At 30.5% G+C, this 19,371-nt stretch overlaps 1 protein-coding gene across 11 annotated transcripts in view; it reads right to left on the bottom strand.

Moving 5' to 3' along the window:
• Nucleotides 1-1,034: 1,034 nt before the first annotated feature.
• LOC129909140 (cilia- and flagella-associated protein 410) overlaps nt 1,035-19,371 on the bottom strand; it is a 28,545-nt gene continuing 10,208 nt past the window's right edge. The window contains exons 3-11 of one of the 11 annotated variants that reach the window (XM_055986112.1): nt 14,587-14,760; nt 14,202-14,532; nt 13,909-13,995; nt 13,291-13,401; nt 10,335-10,427; nt 9,961-10,214; nt 9,798-9,891; nt 1,810-1,972; nt 1,035-1,766 (exon numbers count right to left, since the gene is read on the bottom strand). In XM_055986112.1, coding sequence (XP_055842087.1) covers nt 1,859-1,972; nt 9,798-9,891; nt 9,961-10,214; nt 10,335-10,427; nt 13,291-13,401; nt 13,909-13,995; nt 14,202-14,532; nt 14,587-14,760 — 1,258 coding nt within the window. In that variant the 3' untranslated portion in view covers nt 1,035-1,766; nt 1,810-1,858. Of the gene's footprint in view, nt 1,973-9,797; nt 9,892-9,960; nt 10,215-10,334; nt 10,428-13,290; nt 13,402-13,908; nt 13,996-14,201; nt 14,533-14,586; nt 14,761-19,371 lie in introns of all 11 variants that reach the window. The other 10 variants (XM_055986113.1, XM_055986111.1, XM_055986114.1 and 7 more) reach the window with 10 other exon arrangements.

Consider the following 19,371-nt stretch of genomic DNA (forward strand, 5'->3'; position numbering starts at 1 on the left):
AATATTTTGGGCGAAACGCATATGGAGTTGAGGTCATTTTAACTTTTTAATTGAATTATATTCAATCGCTCCGCTTAAAAATAAAAATAATTTTCATTATTTTTTTTCCTTTCTATATGAAAAATGTTACAGGCTAATATGTTGTAGATAATTTCACAACGAAAAATTTTTATAATAACCTCTGATGACCTACGATTAATAGATCGCGAGATATTTGCGAAAAACTTTTCGTGACCTTTTGACCTTTATTTTTAAGCCGGCACGATATCAATGTCGATTTTTCATATCTTCATTACAAGGATATGTTCCAAAATTCACTAGGAATTTTTCCGCAGATTGGGGTTAAAAATGACTAAAATGACTGGACTATTTAGGAAATCACCCAAAATCCTTAACTACAAAGTTTGAAGATAATCCTTTGGTTCTGGTTGTAGCTGAAGATTATTAATACTAAAAGATAGACCTATAGAATTGGGAGGCACACTTTTTCCGGATTATCTATTATACTTTTATCTCGAGTTAATTTTGTTCAAAAATTCTTAAAATGTGGTGTTTCGTATAAATATAATAGCAGCATTTAAAAAAAATTAAGACTTATATTTTTAACCATGAAAATTGAACATACGTCTAGCTGTTACTGCAGTTATTTTGTATAATACTTCTAAAAGCATTTTAAAAAACATTTGGAAGCCTTAAATGACAAGTTTCCATTTTTCAATCATCATCTTTATACCAAACACCACAATTATGTTCATATGTGGGTGGTTTGGAATTAGATCAAAGTTATTTTATGCAAACTAGAAATAATAAATAAAGAATTTGATGCTGTTAAAAATTATCAACTTTAATATTTATTGCTGCTTATTTCTTAAAAATAAATAATTAGCTTGTAGTTGTTATAGTTTTATTATGAAAACTAAAGTTCATTAGAACTAGTTACAGTTATTTTGTCAATTTAATCGACAATTTTATGTATAATATCATAATATTCATCATAATTTCTTTAATAATCTTGTCTTTTTCAAATTTCTGTGTTTATTTCTTTTTTTTTTGTAAATGAGTATAGAAACTTAATGGACGTTGTATTGTTAAATTACACAAACTCTGAAACACTTATAAATTCATAACAATGCATTCTTAGTTTTATTTGCTTTGTGCGGCAGCAAGTTTAAAATTAACACTTATTAATATTATTTTGTATTCTTTTAAGAACAAGAACAAAAACAAATTAGCAACAAATTAAATTTGTTATAAAATAAGTACAAGCTACATAAACCTAACAATTTCATAATCTTATGTTAAACTAAATCAAAAAGTGATGTCTTTAACCAATAAAATAGTTATTTCTATGTAACATTGTCAACATTTAATATAATTTTTAATGAGTAACCTGTTCAAACAAAATGGATTGCACTTAGATGATTTTTTTTTACTTTGTTAAAAAATATAATTACAACTATCCGAAACAAAAAAGTTTTTAAAAATTGGCAAGGATTAAGATTATTCATAATTATCTACGCTTCTTTTAGTTATATATCTACGCGTAGTAGTCTTAAGATAATCTCTACATTTTCGAGCTACTCAATAAAATTGATGATAGCGATTTACACATTATACAATTTATATCTGGCTTAATTCAGTTTTTTTTATAAGTTAGGTAAGATATTTTGTGATAAATAATACATTTATGTAGGTTAAACCAAAACGGATTCATTATATTAAGATATTACATTAACATCTTGTGTTTATTGGCAGGATTAAGGTAACTAAAGTATTTAAATGAAAATTTTGTTTTAAAATGATGTATACGTTAGTTGAGAATTGTTTTTGTTCAGCATGAAGGCAGACGCCTTATTCATCATTCGGCCGATAGTTCGTCGATTCGACAGCGCACTGCGTGTTCTACAACTTCTAGGCTGGGATAATCGAGTTCCTTGACAAGGCATAGTGTAGCTGAGAGCAAATTAGAACTCTGAAAGAGAAATAAAAAGAAATGTTAAAAGACATCTAAACTAATTAAATGAACAACTATAACAACAGCATAAGGTATTCTCAAAAGTTGAGTTCCATTTTGTGTGGAAGGTGTTTTTTAAAAAAATATTTTCTCAGTGCTCTTTCGAATAGAAAACTATACATATGAGTGACAATCAATAAAAAATGAATTGAATGCATTTTTAAAACCTTTTTCTTAACAAAACCGAGAAAAACTGATAGAAAACTTAGTAACGATCAACTTGTTTTCTAATATTTTTATAATTTTAGAAATTAAAATGATAATTTTTTCAACATTAATCTACGAGCTTGTTCCTGCCATTTAATGCAATTTCTTAGAAATGGATTAAATTTCACATTGCTTTAAACCCTGCTTTGGGTCAAGTAAACCGAATTGTACCCTTTTGCTTCTAACTATAAAATAATAAAAAATATCGTGCAGTCTGGGTTATTGCTTTTTAAGTCGTAGGATTGACTCCCAAACTCAATACCCTGAGAAGGTTCTCCTCCTGTTTGGTATTTCGTAAAAATTTTAAAGAGTATTAGGAAAAATCATCCTCTACAAAATTAAAATTCATTTAATTTACTTCGTCATCAGTTAGAAAAAAGCATTTTCATCATTCGTAAAGGTTTTCAGATTTCAATTCTGCAGTTTAATTTTATATTTTTTTTTCCAGCAACGCTTTGAATTACTTCGAATCAGCCTTCAAACTCATCCAACGAATCTTTACTATTACAGCAATAAAGTGCAATTAAATCTATTTATTTATTAATTGCAAACAAATTACTAAAGCACATGGCCACGCCTGACTAGATTGTTGTATTAACTCAGATACTATGCTGTAGCATACTTAAGTATTGAAAACCCATTTATGCATATAATAACGTATTCATTTGAACTTTATTAGAATTTAAAAAATTAGTTTTTAAATCTATCGCCGGAAAGCATTTTCTATCTGAAGTGCAATGTACACTGAGTATCGGTAAGTTAATAGATTTATAAACAATAATATTAACACGTTGAAATACTACCAATTTTTATAATCAAACATACGTTGGTTCACTGTGGTGTATGTGTAACATTTTCTAAATCTATATACTTAATTCACTGTTCACAACATCAAAACTCACAGCTTTGAGAGTAAAAGATAATTATATTCGTTTAAAATGATCACAACAAAAACATTACTGTTAAAAAAAGAGCCAAGTTCTCCTATGTTGAAATTATGCTGGCACAAAAAGTACTGAGATGTAAAAGTGTACCAAGTTCTAAAGTTTGGGTTCAAATTGGTATCAATAAAATTTTGATTGTTCTCTTGACAATTTTTCTTAATTATCGATTTTTAAAGTTATTTCAAAAATTGCCAAGTAAACAATCAAAATTTTATTGATACGAATTTGAACCCAAACTTTAGAACTTGGTACACTTTTACATCTCAGTACTTTTTGTGCCAGCATAATTTCAACATAGGAGAACTTGGCTCTTTTTTTAACAGTAATGTTTTTGTTGTGATTTCACTACTTTTTGCAAGGTATGGCTGTAGAATATAAAATCTCTATATTTGATGAAAATTCAGTGAAAATGGGTGGTTGCCACGCCCCCTGCCTGAAATTCTCAAATTTAAAATTTTTTCCTTTGTATAAACTACCAGCTCTACCATTCTACCAAATTTCAAGATTCTACGACAATCAGAAGTGCTCTATAATAATTTATGAAAACTCAGCGGAAATGGGCGGTTGCCACGCCCCCTGGCTGAAATTCTCAAGTTTTAAATTTTTTCCTTTGTATGAACTACCAGCTCTACTATTCTACGAAATTTCAAGATTCTACGACAATCAGAAGTGCTCTATAATAATTTATGAAAATTCAGCGGAAATGGGCGGTTGCCACGCCCCCTGGCTGAAATTCTCAAGTTTTAAATTTTTTCCTTTGTATTAACTACCAGCTCTACTATTCTACCAAATTTCAAGATTCTACGATAATCAGAAGTGCTCTATAATATATGATGAAAATTCAGCGGAAATGGGCGGATGCCACGCCCCCTGAATTGAAAATCTCAAATTTTCGATTTTTTCCTTTGTATACACCACAAGTCCTATCACTGTGTAAAATTTCAAGTTTCTACGATATCGGGAAGTTCTCCATAATTTTGATGATCTGTCAGTGAGTCAGTGAGTCAGTGAGTCAGTTACGGTTTTTGCGATTTTTGAAGCCCTATATCTCAGAAACTACTCATCGTAGGAGGCTGAAATTTTGTGAGGAGTTTGGTTTTTACGAGCTCAACAAATGTAGTGAGTTTGAAATTTCTAGCATCTTTGGTGTGGAAGTTAGAGGGGGGTCGAAAATGGCCTGAGTTGTTTCCTGTAAATAAGGGTGTAGTGCCAAAGTTGCTAGAGAACTTGGCTGGGCACTACCGTGCCCCTTGATTTACTTTTACTTGTAGAAACGCCACAGTCACGAATATAATGATTATTTATTTTGCTTTCAAATCTTTGTATTTCCGTTTTTTTAGCAAATGACAAAGAAAATGCTTCGGTCTCGATTTTATAGAAAAGAAGAATCAATGAAATTTAATCCGTAAACTAAAAGAATTTTTATAAAGCGGGACAAAGTTCTTAGGAACGTTTTTTTTAATATCTCAATACAAGAATTGCTTTCACCTGATATCTCAATTTTAATAATTGTGAAAATTATTTACTTTTATCAAAATGGGTTGCTGTGGTCTATGTGGAACATGTTTTTATGAAAAACTTCAACCAAAAAATGTTCAGCAACTGTTTTCTTGTTATTTAATTGATATCAAGGGGCACGGTAGTGCCCAGGCAAGTTCTCTAGCAACTTTGGCACTACACCCTTATTTACAGGAAACAACTCAGGCCATTTTCGACCCCCCTCTAACTTCCACACCAAAGATGCCAGAATATTCAAACTCCCTACATTTGTTGAGCTGGCCGAACCTAAATTCCTCACAAAATTTCAGCTTTTTACGATGAGTAGTTTCTAAAATATAGGACTTCAAAAATCGCGAAAACCGTAACTGACTCACTGACTCACTGACAGATCATCAAAATTATGGAGAACTTCCCGCTATCGTAGAAACTTGAAATTTTACATGGTGATAGGACTTGTGGTGTATACAAAGGAAAAAATCGAAAATTTTAAATTTTCAGTTCAGGGGCCGTGGTAACCGCCCATTTTCGATTTTTAAAGCTAATTGAAAAATTGCCAAGCAAAAAATAAACATTTTATTTATACAAATTTAAAGCCAAGCTTTAAAACTTGGTACACTTTTACATTTCAGTACTTTTTGTGCCAGCATAACTTCAACATAGGAGAACTTGGCTCTTTTTTTAACAGTAATGTTATTTGTTGTGATTTATCTATCAACATTTATCTATCCACATTTATCTATCCACATTTATCTATCCACATTTATCTATCCACATTTATCTAGAGACGTTTATCTATCGACACTTCGTCGCCCTAGTATTGAAGTGCCGTATACGCCATTTTTACATTTTTAGGAAATCGCATTTAAATATTCGGAAGATAATTGCGAAAGAACTAACCACTGGTATTTTTTGATATTTTAGTATGATATATAATTAAAATGTGTCTTTTATATACATGCTATTGGACATCTGCAATTCGTTTTGTTTTCAAAATATTTAAATTTTTGTCCAAAATGAGTTTGCCGTATACGCCATGAAAATCAGAAGTTTCTTTTATTCATATACACGTACGTCAAAGAAAAACATAACGTACGTCAAAACAATTCTCAAAATTTTCTTGCATTGCATGAAAAATTTGACGTAAATACCAAAATTTCTGGTTTTTGTCGAAACAATAGTGAATATCTCGGCAACGAAAAAAGATAGAAAAAAACGGATAGCAGATTTGAAAAGAGCAACTTCGAAAACATAGGACTGCATACCTAGTACAAAAAATGCAATTTGGCGTATACGGCACTCCAATACTAGGGCGACGATTTATCTATAGACATCTTTCTATCGACATTTATCTATCGACATCTATCTATCGACATTTATCTATCGACATTTATCTATCGACATTTATCTATCGACATTTATCTATCGACATTTATCTATCGACATTTATCGATCCACATTTATCTATCGACATTTATCTATCCACATTTATCTATCGACATTTATCGATCCACATTTATCTATCGACATTTATGTATCGACATTTATCGATCCACATTTATCTATCGACATTTATCGATCCACATTTATCTATCCACATTTATCTATCGACATTTATCTATCGACATTTATCGATCCACATTTATCTATCGACATTTATCGATCCACATTTATCGATCCACATTTATCGATCCACATTTATCTATCGACATTTATCGATCCACATTTATCGATCCACATTTATCGATCCACATTTATCTATCGACATTTATCGATCCACATTTATCGATCCACATTTATCTGTCCACATTTATCGATCGACATTTATCGATCCACATTTATCGATCCACATTTATCTATCCACATTTATCGATCGACATTTATCTATCGACATTTATCTATCGACATTTATCGATCCACATTTATCGATCCACATTTATCTATCCACATTTATCTATCGACATTTATCTATCGACATTTATCTATCGACATTTATCGATCCACATTTATCTATCGACATTTATCGATCGACATTTATCTATCGACATTTATCTATCGACATTTATCGATCCACATTTATCGATCCACATTTATCTATCGACATTTATCGATCCACATTTATCGATCCACATTTATCTATCGACATTTATCGATCCACATTTATCTATCGACATTTATCGATCCACATTTATCGATCCACATTTATCTATCGACATTTATCGATCCACATTTATCGATCCACATTTATCTATCGACATTTATCGATCCACATTTATCTATCCACATTTATTGATCCACATTTATCTATCGACATTTATCGATCCACATTTATCTATCGACATTCATCGATCCACATTTATCGATCCACATTTATCTATCGACATTCATCGATCCACATTTATCGATCCACATTTATCTATCCACATTTATCGATCCACATTTATCTATCGACATTTATCGATCCACATTTATCGATCCACATAGATCCACATTTATCGATCCACATAGATAAATAAATGTGGATAGATAAATGTGGATAGATAAAAGTGGATCGATAAATGTCGATAGATAAATGTGGATAGATAAATGTCGATAGATAAATGTGGATAGATAAATGTCGATAGATAAATGTGGATCGATAAATGTCGATAGATAAATGTGGATAGATAAATGTGGATCGATAAATGTCGATAGATAAATGTGGATCGATAAATGTCGATCGATAAATGTCGATAGATAAATGTGGATCGATAAATGTGGATAGATAAATGTCGATAGATAAATGTGGATCGATAAATGTCGATAGATAAATGTGGATCGATTAATGTCGATAGATAAATGTGGATCGATAAATGTGGATAGATAAATGAGGATCGATAAATGTCGATGGATAAATGTGGATCGATAAATGTGGATCGATAAATGTTGATCGATAAATGTGGATCGATAAATGTGGATCGATTAATGTGGATCGATAAATGTGGATCGATAAATGTCGATAGATAAATGTGGATCGATAAATGTGGATCGATAAATGTCGATAGATAAATGTGGATCGATAAATGTGGATAGATAAATGTCGATAGATAAATGTGGATCGATAAATGTCGATAGATAAATGTCGATAGATAGATGTCGATAGATAAATGTCGATAGATAAATGTGGATAGATAAATGTGTATAGATAAATGTCGATAGATAAATGTCGATAGATAAATGTGGATCGATAAATGTGGATCGATAAATGTGGATCGATAAATGTCGATAGATAAATGTGGATCGATAAATGTGGATCGATAAATGTTGATCGATAAATGTGGATCGATAAATGTGGATAGATAAATGTGGATCGATAAATGTGGATCGATAAATGTCGATAGATAAATGTGGATCGATAAATGTGGATAGATAAATGTGGATCGATAAATGTCGATAGATAAATGTCGATAGATAGATGTCGATAGATAAATGTCGATAGATAAATGTCGATAGATAAATGTGGATAGATAAATGTGTATAGATAAATGTCGATAGATAAATGTCGATAGATAAATGTGGATCGATAAATGTCGATAGATAAAATGGATAGATAAATGTCGATAGATAAAAGTGGATCGATAAATGTCTCTAGATAAATGTCGATAGGTAAATGTCGATAGATAAAATGTTGATAGATAAATGTGTATAGATAAATGTCGATAGATAAATGTGGATAGATAAATGTGGATAGATAAATGTGGATCGATAAATGTGGATCGATAAATGTCGATAGATAAATGTCGATAGATAAATGTGGATCGATAAATGTCGATAGATAAATGTGGATCGATAAATGTCGATAGATAAATATGGATCGATGAATGTCGATAGATAAATGTGGATAGATAAATGTGGATAGATAAATGTCGATAGAGACATTTGTCTAGAGACATTTGTCTAGAGACATTTGTCTAGAGACATTTTTCTAGAGACATTTGTCTAGAGACATTTGTCTAGAGACATTTGTCTAGAGACATTTGTCTAGAGACATTTGTCTAGAGACATTTGTCTAGAGACATTTATCTAGAGACATTTATCTAGAGACATTTATCACAACAAAAACATTACAAAACATTTAAAGCCAAGCTTTAGAACTTCGTACTCTTTTACATTTCAGTACTTTTTGTGCTAGCATAATTTCAACATAGGAGAACTTGGCTCTTTTTTTAACAGTAATGTTTTTGTTGTGATAATTAATAAATTGGAAATAAACATTGGCATTTTATGGCCTATTAAGTTTTTTTTCTCAATTTTTTTTTAAGAGCAAATGAAAACAAGTAGCTATATTTCAAATATTTGGTACCATCTTCTTAAAGTACTATATGTCTGTATGTAAGTCCCTACATAAGCAAATGTTTTCAAATGGGGAGAAGAAAATTTAAATACCCCGAGGTCTCAGTTAAAAAAAAAAAACCATAGCAATGCAATCTCGAAGAAGAAACCGACGTTAACCATCTGAATGAACGAATGAACGATATCTGGATTTTTCCGAAAATCAAAAAAACTTAACGTGAAAATTTACTTTTTCAGATGATTTAAAGTTTTCACCTATTTTCAGAGGCTTATTTAAAGGGTTAATTTTTTTGTTTTCGCTTAACTTGAGCTAGTAAAATTGAAAATTGAACGGGAAGAACATAAACGGTCTGAGGTCGAAGCAGTCAAATGAGATAATTGAGGTACGAGCGAGTCAAAAATAAAAAACACTAAAAAATCGTGGTGTTGTTTGGGAAATATTGAAAATGAACCACTCAATCATTAGTCTTATAATATGAAGTGGATAATTTCTTTAAACAACAAACAAAATTACTGATATTTTCATTCGGCTCAGGTATATGTGTGTATTACTTCCTTTCTTCGCTACGCACTTTAAACATAATCCTTTAAAATGATGATGGTCATCGAAGCTATTTAATTCTATGTTCATTGGCCTAGATACATCGCATACTTCATACCAAATTCCCAATGGATACTTCAATTTTTTTCTTTCTACAAAGTATTCAATAACACTTTCCATCACTTAAGACCCAAATACTTATCAAAAATCTCTCTCTAAAAGCAAAATTCTCCATTCGTAAGAAATTACAATTTCAACTTACTCTATTGATTGGACGTCTGTGATACGAATAGTGATTGAGAACTGCTGTAGATACTACACTCGCCGAGTCATTAAACCTTCCCTCCGGTCGCCTGCTACAAAAGTCATCCATGAAATCAATCAATTATTCAATATTTCATTTTAAATTAAATCATATCACTCACCTCGCTGTTCGCGGTCGCTCCTCACGATCTTCCCAGTCTCCATTCTCTCGCACATTTCCATTTCTATAATTATATCTGTCTGAGATTTCTCTATCAGCGGCACCTGCACTTCGCCTCTCCATTGGATGGCCTCTTGGCGCAACACCATTACTATATTGATTATTGTGTTGCTGGTGTTCTTCCCATTCTGTCAAGTCTGTCTGACTATGTCGATAGTGAGCAGGATAGGATGGGCGATCTGACTGATAGTATTCCTATTAAGAATAAACACAAAAGATATATGAGCAATCTTTTCTAACAGGTCTTCTTGCGATTAATAACATGCTATTTAGATAGAAGAGTGTTTTATTAAATGTGAAAGCATTTATCTTCACCTTCATAGAATGGGTCGATATGCTGGGCGGAATTGGACCTCTTTCTCGATATCCTCCCAATGGACTTTCTTGGTCAGAACCCGGTGACCTTTGCTATTTTTTTTTCGTTTTTTTATTTGTTTGCAATAAACCAAGCCAGATGATGATGGTTGTAAATTTTAGCATAATTAGTTAAGAGAAACAAAGCAGTGATAAAATAGAATATGTTTTTTGAATAGGAACATTAAGTTAGATATTAAAGCCCAACCCCATTTGCGTGCATATTGGTTATGATTGGGTATGGTTTATCGTAATACATAATGATATAATGAAGCATGAGTATATTTTTAGTTTGTTTGAATCAGAAAACATTTGGGTTATGAAAGAGGATTTTCAAACTTTTTTTTTCTTTTGCATGCATAAAAAATAAACAAAAAGAAAAAAAAATCTATTTCATGGGTAGTTTTATTTTTTTACTCAGGCAAATTATTTTTATGAAAAGGTAAATATAGAAATAAATATAAAATAAGTGAATTTGTTTGTCATAGGATTTGGAACATATTTAATTTTGGCAAGCAAAAACATAGAAATTGTAATGTTTTAGTTAAAAAATGAAAAAAAAAAAAAAATTGGATATTCAATATTCAACAAAAGCTTTTAAAATAATATTGTATATTCATTAAAATGAATATTTTTGATTGTATAAATTTGATGGTATTGAAAGTTCAATTAGACTTAAGTCATTTTGATGGTGACTATCGAAACATCAATATTTTCAAAAGTTAAATAATTTCATAAATTTGTGTAACTGGAGATTATAGCAAGCAATCAATTTTTTTAATAGAGATCTTTACCATGCATAAACAAATAAATGCATGAAAACAAGGTGTAGAATTACATGCGTTGTTAAAAATGCATAACAAAACAATCTACATATCAATTTTAAAACCCGAGACTTTAAACATACATATTAAAACTAAATTCATGGAAGGAATTGACAGATTTTTGTATGTTTTTCACTGCTGTTAAATGACAAACCTAGAATTAAATATTTTCAACTAACTAGAACAGTCTTATAAAATACTTCAGAGTATAATAGAACGGAATTTATGTAAAGGACTAGCAATTATACTTTAATCTAAGGTTTCATGACATTAAAAAAGGTATTTCGCAAGAATACAAAAAAAAACAATTCAAATTTAAAAAATAGTTTTCAATCTTATTTGACGTATAAGCTTTTAATAATTTTTTTAAACTTACTACCTAGTTAACTTAAAGAATCAAATAAGGAAAATATTAAGCTCTTGTCATGTCTCAAAATATCGCCTGTCATTCAAAAATATTTGTAGGTATATTATGCAATCTGGGATTTTATGTGAATTCCTCAAAGTGTGTCTGTGATCTTTAAATGCATTTTTTCGTTTTTTGACCAGTCGTTTATAATTTTGTACAGTATAAGTTCTTTTGTAATTTATTATTTGGTTATTTATAGTTTCCCGCGATAAGTTCAGCTCTCCACAGATTTGTTTAACAGACACATTGAAATTATGTCTTGCAACAAAAGATGTACTAATTTAAATGTTTAGTTCCGTCATTTTTCCACTATTTTTACAAATCGGAGCCTACAAAGTTTAACAGTTTGATACATACTATGGAGAAATGAAGCCTTGAAGCATAAATACCCACCATATGACTGACTTTTACCATCATTAGATTCATCATAACATACTTATTAAATTACTGTCAACTTTTCTCTTTTATCTTTAACCGTTACAGATTATTCTTATCAGATCAAGAAATGTTCATTTTGTCAAAATACTTAATCAAATTATTGTACGACATTATTTTTAACCTCTTGAGACCTGAGCATTATATAAAAAGCACAATAATAGTGGATTTTTAATTGTTATAGGGGTGTTAATAGAACAAAATTAATAGCAATTTTTTCCCCATTATCGGAACATTACAAAAAAAAAACAAGGTGCAATAGCCCGAAGCTGCGGACCGTCTACCCATAAAACAATTTGACTTTCAACTTTAAAAAACAAAACATACAAATATGAATCCATTGATTTATCAACAAATATAATTTTCGAGTAGGTTTTTCGATTGTTATAGCTCTAAATTCTATTTCCGAGAAAAAGTCTGGAGTACTATTTAATTTCGCGCCTTATTGAAGTGTGATAAAAGTGTCTTATAAAAGGAACAAGTGCAAACATTGAACTAGGTAGGTACTTTATGTTGTGCATTTAATATATTTAAATGCATAGGATGGATTAACACTTAAGTCTAAAATCAGAAATAAGAATGCTTTCGCTTTCATGCATATGATAGTGTTTGATTTAAACTTCTAGCTTCTATTATTAATTGCGTGGCAATTTAAATAAATGAAAATCATTGTTATACTCAGCCAAAAGCTATTCAACAACGAGATCAGAACAATGACCCATAATGGTGCCAGAAGATATTAATACTTTGTTGTAACAAATAAAGTCGTACAAAGTGCAAAAAATCTTTTAGAAGCACAAGTGTTTTCGCGCCTTAATACAAAAGTATCATTGTCAGCTAAATCTAAATAAATGCATTAAAAAGTTACAACTTCCTAAGTTGACTCATTGTTTTTATTTAACTAAATGTTAATCAATCCCGCTAAAAGTGTCTAAACCATATTAATTGTGTACTTTGTTTCTGAACTTTGTTCAACAATGTTTTTGTTTGCTAAATAAGTTAATTTCATACAAAGCTTTTTGAGGAGAATGTGCGTCTTTGTTTTTGGTGTTCGTGTAAACGAAGTACAATTTTAAACAAAAACAAAAATTACTCCATCATGCAAGGAAAGTATTTTTTTTTGTAATTTTAATGATACAATAACAACGATAAGAAGCTACACGTTATTACTCAAAACTACAACAAAGCAATTGCAATAATTTAAAAATAAAAATCAAAAAAAGCAATAAATTATCGTTTTAACTCTTACATCATATTGCGTGTAAGATAGACGGTTTTCTCTAGACTGTTGGTTATATTTTGGAGATGGCGGATGAGCTTGCTCCGGTGGTGAATAATCCTGATGATTTGTTGGTGAACGCTGTAAAAGTTCATTTAATATTTCTGCTTTTGAGTTATTCGTTTGTAGACTATGTAACTTTAAGAGTTCAAAGCTTGGGTGTTGGATGTAAGAGATAACCAATAAAGTATATTAGTGTGGTCAAGTGGAAGTAACTTCGATGAAAACAAAATTCTAAGATATGTTTTTTGGTGGCGTTAAAGAAGAGGTGATTTTGGTTTCCTTCATTAAATCAAAATTCAAAATGACTACTTCTAGGTTAATTATTCGATAATTTGTAGAATGACAAAACCAAGCCCAAAATGTCTAACACCTTTTCCATGTCTTCCAAAAGCAAGTCTTAAAAACATAGTGTTCATCGAAGCAAAACATTTCACACCCATATAAATCGCTGTGAGTGAGACAATTTAGGCAGAAAATGTTAAAGGAAATTTATGATCGACATGAACGCAACTACTTTCTACTTAAACATACAAATCTAAATACGTAGACATTTTACATAGGGGAAAACAACGAAATGAATTATACCTGAAGTGGAGATGATGGGACAGACCCTTGGTTATTTGTTTCACTCAGAGATTCTTCAGTATTATCGGGGCTAATATGTTGTGAGTTCTGTTAGTCGTTGATGATTTTTTGTTTTTACATTAAAGATAAAAATAATTTACAGAATGTTAATGATTTGTTAGTAATGTTAGCGAAGTAGGTAAGTTAAAAGTACCAACTAAGTTAAATGAATCTTATAATTCTAGCACTTTTATGCAACAACTTAAAACATTTTTGATTTTGATCTTATGAAAGATTTTATCAATGAAGTTTACCTCTTTAATTGGACTTGAACTTCTTCTTTGTTGTGATGCATACTGTTGTTGTTGCTGTTGTTGATGTGAGTATTGTTGTTGTTGAGATTGTTGTTGCTGTTGTTGGTAGTGTTGTTGTTGTGTTTGTTGTTGCTGTTGTTGTTGGTGGTGTACTTTTTGTTGTTGTTGCTGGTGGCTTGAAGGTTGTGGAGGTGCTTCATAAGAATCCTCCTCTTCTTCTTCCACCTGAGCAGGAGCTCCATTTAAAGCCTCTTCAACTTCTTCGGGGGTTACTTCAACATTATCCAATTTTTTAAGATTTGGCAACGCTCGTAGAACTACTGCTCGATAGCTAAAAATAAATTATATGAATATATTTTGTTTAAGTTATTAATAAACAACATACCTTGGACCAACACTATCACAGCAGGGATTTTCTTCGAGCCATAAATATTTAAGTCTTGGAAGATTTTGCAAATATACAATTTCACTTATGTCCTGAATATTGTTTTTACGTAAATATAGTTCCTGAAGGTTTCGACAGTCTTCAAAGTGTTGCAAGCTGTTTATTTTATTGACACTTGAAAAGAAAAAAAAAGACAAAATACAAAAACTTTAAAATGTGGAACTCAAGACTGGTGTCAATGAAAAAAAAAATTTAGGAGCGAACGCAAGTTACCGACTTTGTGTCAACAGACATTTTAGTCGAGTTTTTAATCAATATGAAAACTTTTGAAAGTGCGCGCACTATAACAATTTAGTATTCGCCGATTAAAAGTTTAATTAGCCGGTAAATAAAATTGAAGGTACAGCAACCTAAAGACTTAAGTGTTTTTTACCCAACCAAGTTGGCTTGAGACAAACTTGCAGCTCAAGCTGACCAAACCTGGCCAAACACGATATTTTGCATTTATTTTACGGACTAATAAACGGTTAAAAAAAATTGATTCTTAAAAATGGCCTGGTTTCAACGCGGGCCACCTGTAATTGAGTTCTGAATTTGTATATCTTCTGATTGGGCAGAACCAAATGTCACCTAACTTCTTTTGACATCTGACTTATCAAAGCCACTAAAAATTCAGAGGTCCAGGGTCCAGGTGGTCTGCTGAATCCGGCAAATTATCAAAAACATCCTCTTAACCTCAAAAACATCCTGTAAACACACCCTATACTATTTTAAGCTATTGCATAAATTTAATCGCGGTCCTTGGCAAGGGGATCGAATAAAGAAATTTCGTAACGTAAAAACCTGACGCCAGCCACTTGGGTGGTTCGCTTAACGTACGACTGTACGAAGCTTCCATGGATCGAGAAGAGCAAGAACAACACCTGTAGGAGATCGTTTGCCGACAACAGCCACCAGTGAGGGAAGTACGGTAATCTCAGTTTTAATTTTGACATGGTTGTCTTAAAAAAAAATTGTAACTTTTTTTGTAGGTGTCGTACAGATATGGTTGATGCATATTTTAAAAGGTTAAATGATAAGCATTCCAATGAAATAAGATTTACTATAGGTTGTCATGTAAAAATATTGACAATATGATGTGTAAAGAAAAAAAAGTTTTTTTTTCATGCTTTCTTTATGAAAAGTGTGTGATTTCAAGAAATCATTTTTATCATTTTTACAAAACATACTCCCCTGTACAAAAATCTAATAAATACGACTGATAGTCTTTAGTTATGGTTTAATTTTTAAGAAGAAATATATAAGGCTTATTAAAGGTATAATTTTTTTTTGTACTTTTGCATGTGTATACAAAAATTGACATAATGAGAAATGCAAATTTTTAATTTAATTAAATTTAATTAATTTGTTTTGCTTTTTTATTACGAGTTTCAAAAATTTTAAATTATGACGTTATCACGTAAAATTATCGTGCGTAAAGCGGATTTACAGACAACCACTTTTTTTTTCTTTGAATTGTAACTTGAACAAATTAAAGAAAAAAAAGTACTGCATAGATAAAAAATAAATAAATAATTATAATTGCACAAGTTGCTAAAAAATATTATGCAATAGCTTTACCGCGGCAATCCCCGAATGCCACAAATCTTTTTTAAAGTATTTTTCTTTTGAATACGGAATACCTATGCTTTATACAACTATAACATTCATATTATTGAGTAGTTTCAAAACGTATTTCATGTCGAAACTTTTTTTTAGTGGATATTCCGAATTTCCTAAAATTGTTTTCGAGAATTAAATCATCTAAATCTCAAAATCTAAAATTAGGTTGCGAAATATTACGAACTTAGCGATGATTTCAAACAGTATTTTTCTTCTAAACAAGTTTTGATATTAAACTAGTTTTGAATTTATTAAATAATATGCGGATCTAAGATTATAACTCATATCCTGCATTATATTCTACAAATAATCAAAATTAAAAAAAAAAACTTGAAATATCACAAGTATGTTTGTGCTACCCACTCGTGTATGAAATTTATTTAACTTCCAGAATTGAATTTCAATGTGCTTTTGTTTTCAATCTTATTTTGGACAACCACTCATGTTGAGTGGTAACCTTAACTTAACCAAATTAAGTAAGTAGGAGATTTTACAATTTCCTCATCAGTAATTAAGTGTCAACAAGACCTTCGATATAAACTTGAATTTGGCTTAGAAAAAAAAACAGTTAGGTAATTCAGCATTTTTTTTTTAGCCGTAAATAAAAAAAAAATCTTCTAAACCAATGCAATATTTTTTTTTTTTTTGCAAGGTGACGTACATACGTGCAAGTATTAATTCTTCCAAAGTCTATCATCTCATGTTTTATTTTTTTACCTAAGTATATTTTTTTGTAACAGACTAAAAACTAAGGTGTGTATGTGTCATATCAATGTCATACGTCATGTCATGACATAATCTCCTTCATTTAAATAAATTTAATTTTTCATATGAAAATTGTATTTCCTGATGCAAAGGTGGAGTCAGTCTACAGTCAAGTCGTTCAATTTCCATTTCAGACATTTCTATTCAAATTACTTTCTGTGACAAAAGAAAATCTTTTGCAATGCAATAATAAAAAGCTATTTAAATAAAATATACATACCTACATATCAAGAACCAAGGATAGATTTTTTACCACATGGTGTGAAATAGTTTCGTTTTTCCATTTAAAATTAGAATTAAAAACGATTAAAGACTATTTTGTTTATTTGTTGACGAATAAAATTCCAGAGCCATCAAGAGTAAAGTCATTTGGGATGTGGTTGTGCCTATATCGTGTACTAATCTCACTTAATTTAAAGCACAATCGATTGAAGCAATCGAAAACTATTTTTAAAATCCGTTGACACAATCGATTGTGCCAATGAAATTTTGAAGTGCAATCCTCCTAAGCATTCTCCTCTTGGGTTTGGTTTTGGGATTTCAATAAATTATTATACGAATGCTCACGCATAGTATCTATACCTACAGAAATATGTTTGTATACAATTTGTGTAGATGACGTTGATTTAAATACATTTTTTCATCTCTTATACTAAATTACAATTGAATCTGATGGATGAATAGAATGAATTTTACTCCGAAAGACTGCATTATTACATTTTGCTCCCTCGTCTTTGGAAATTCAAACAAATAACACAAATTATTATGACTAATCCATACTCGGAAGTCTGAAGACCTTGACCTATTACAGAATTTCGGAAAAAAAGTTTTGTTTTTGTGTGTGTTATGATTTATGAATCACACGTAAACATCGTTTTTCAAGTCCGAGGCCAGGTCATAATTTAGAATAAATAAAAAAAACTTTCAGAAAGTCGTATAGCAACCCAGGTACCTTTATTATGTAGTTAACGTAGCTGAACTTAATTAGTCGTTTAGTTAAATCTTTCTTTTTAAGCTTGTGGGCGGAACGCGGAAGTGTTTGCGTCCATTCTTTTTTCAAAAAAAAATAAACTTTCATTGATTGAAATGTGATATCACGTTTCTAGTTCCTATATGAAAGAGTCAAACCGGGTGTTGTTTTAATAATAATTATCTTGCACACTATAACTCACCTAGGGGATAAATTTAAGTCAAATGTGATCCAAGAAAGGAGTTCAGCCAACCTAATTTATATAAATTATTATGATACGCTTTATGAATTTTTTTGTTTACTTTATCAAATTTCATTTGTATTAGGTTCGCGCTGCGTTGCGCCGCACCGTCTATGTCATGTGGAAGTCTATTTTTGTTTGTTTTGCTTATCTCTTGGAGCAAACGACCTGGTTCCATTGTTCAAGTTGACACTTTGGAGTAAACGTCAGTGGTCTTTTAGCTTTATTATCACGCCTTTCGTGTTATTAAATTGCCTTAGATGAAAAATGAGATGTGTTTTTTGTATTCATGTTACTGTACGATATATGTATGTAATGTGTAGATGGTATCTAAAAGATACAAACGTTGATAACCTTTTTACTTCAAAAAAAAAAAACAAAAAATCGATAATAATGCTCATTTAATCATGATAAAAGGTTTTTGGATTGCAGTAGGTACTAGGTACTTATTCTAATGAAGTTTTTAGGCAAAGGTAAATGGTTTTTTATAAAGCGGTTTATGCGAAATATAAACCCTTGATTTGAACAAAGTCGGAATTTTTGTTACAACAACAACTGATAACTGTTTCTGTAGTTAAGCATTATTTCTTTGTTTATGAAAACCATTTTAACCTCTGTACCACCAAAGTTTCAAATGTACTTCGTTTGCAAAATAATAAAGTAAAAAGTCTTCACATTTCACGATTGGTTAAAGAAAAAAGTTTTTGAGGTGTTATTTAATTATTTGAAAATTTGTTCAAGAATTATTAAATGTTAATCATGGTGGATCGAAAAGATCGACGAAAACATGTAATGTGGGAAATAAGGTCGTACTTTTAAAATAAAAAAAAAAAGATTTTTTGGACCGTTATTAATGGATCTTTCCATAGAACTGTTTTATCAATATCCAACTTTCTCGTAAGCGACATGATCGATTTCAACGAAATTTTTTTTTACAAAATTTTTTCTTATACAGTATATCAAATGATATACTTCGCTTGGAGGTTGAAATAATTTAAAAACATTTAAAAAGGTGTTTTCGTTATTAAAATACAATTTTTTTATATTTTTTGTACATTTCTTTCATAATTAATACCAACATTAAATTAAAATTATTGCAATGAATATTTATAAAAAAGGCCTAGTACGCTGCTCGCGCTAAATTTTA

This window comes from Episyrphus balteatus, chromosome 2 (assembly GCF_945859705.1).
Source record: "Episyrphus balteatus chromosome 2, idEpiBalt1.1, whole genome shotgun sequence".
NCBI classification, from domain to species: Eukaryota; Metazoa; Arthropoda; class Insecta; order Diptera; family Syrphidae; genus Episyrphus; species Episyrphus balteatus.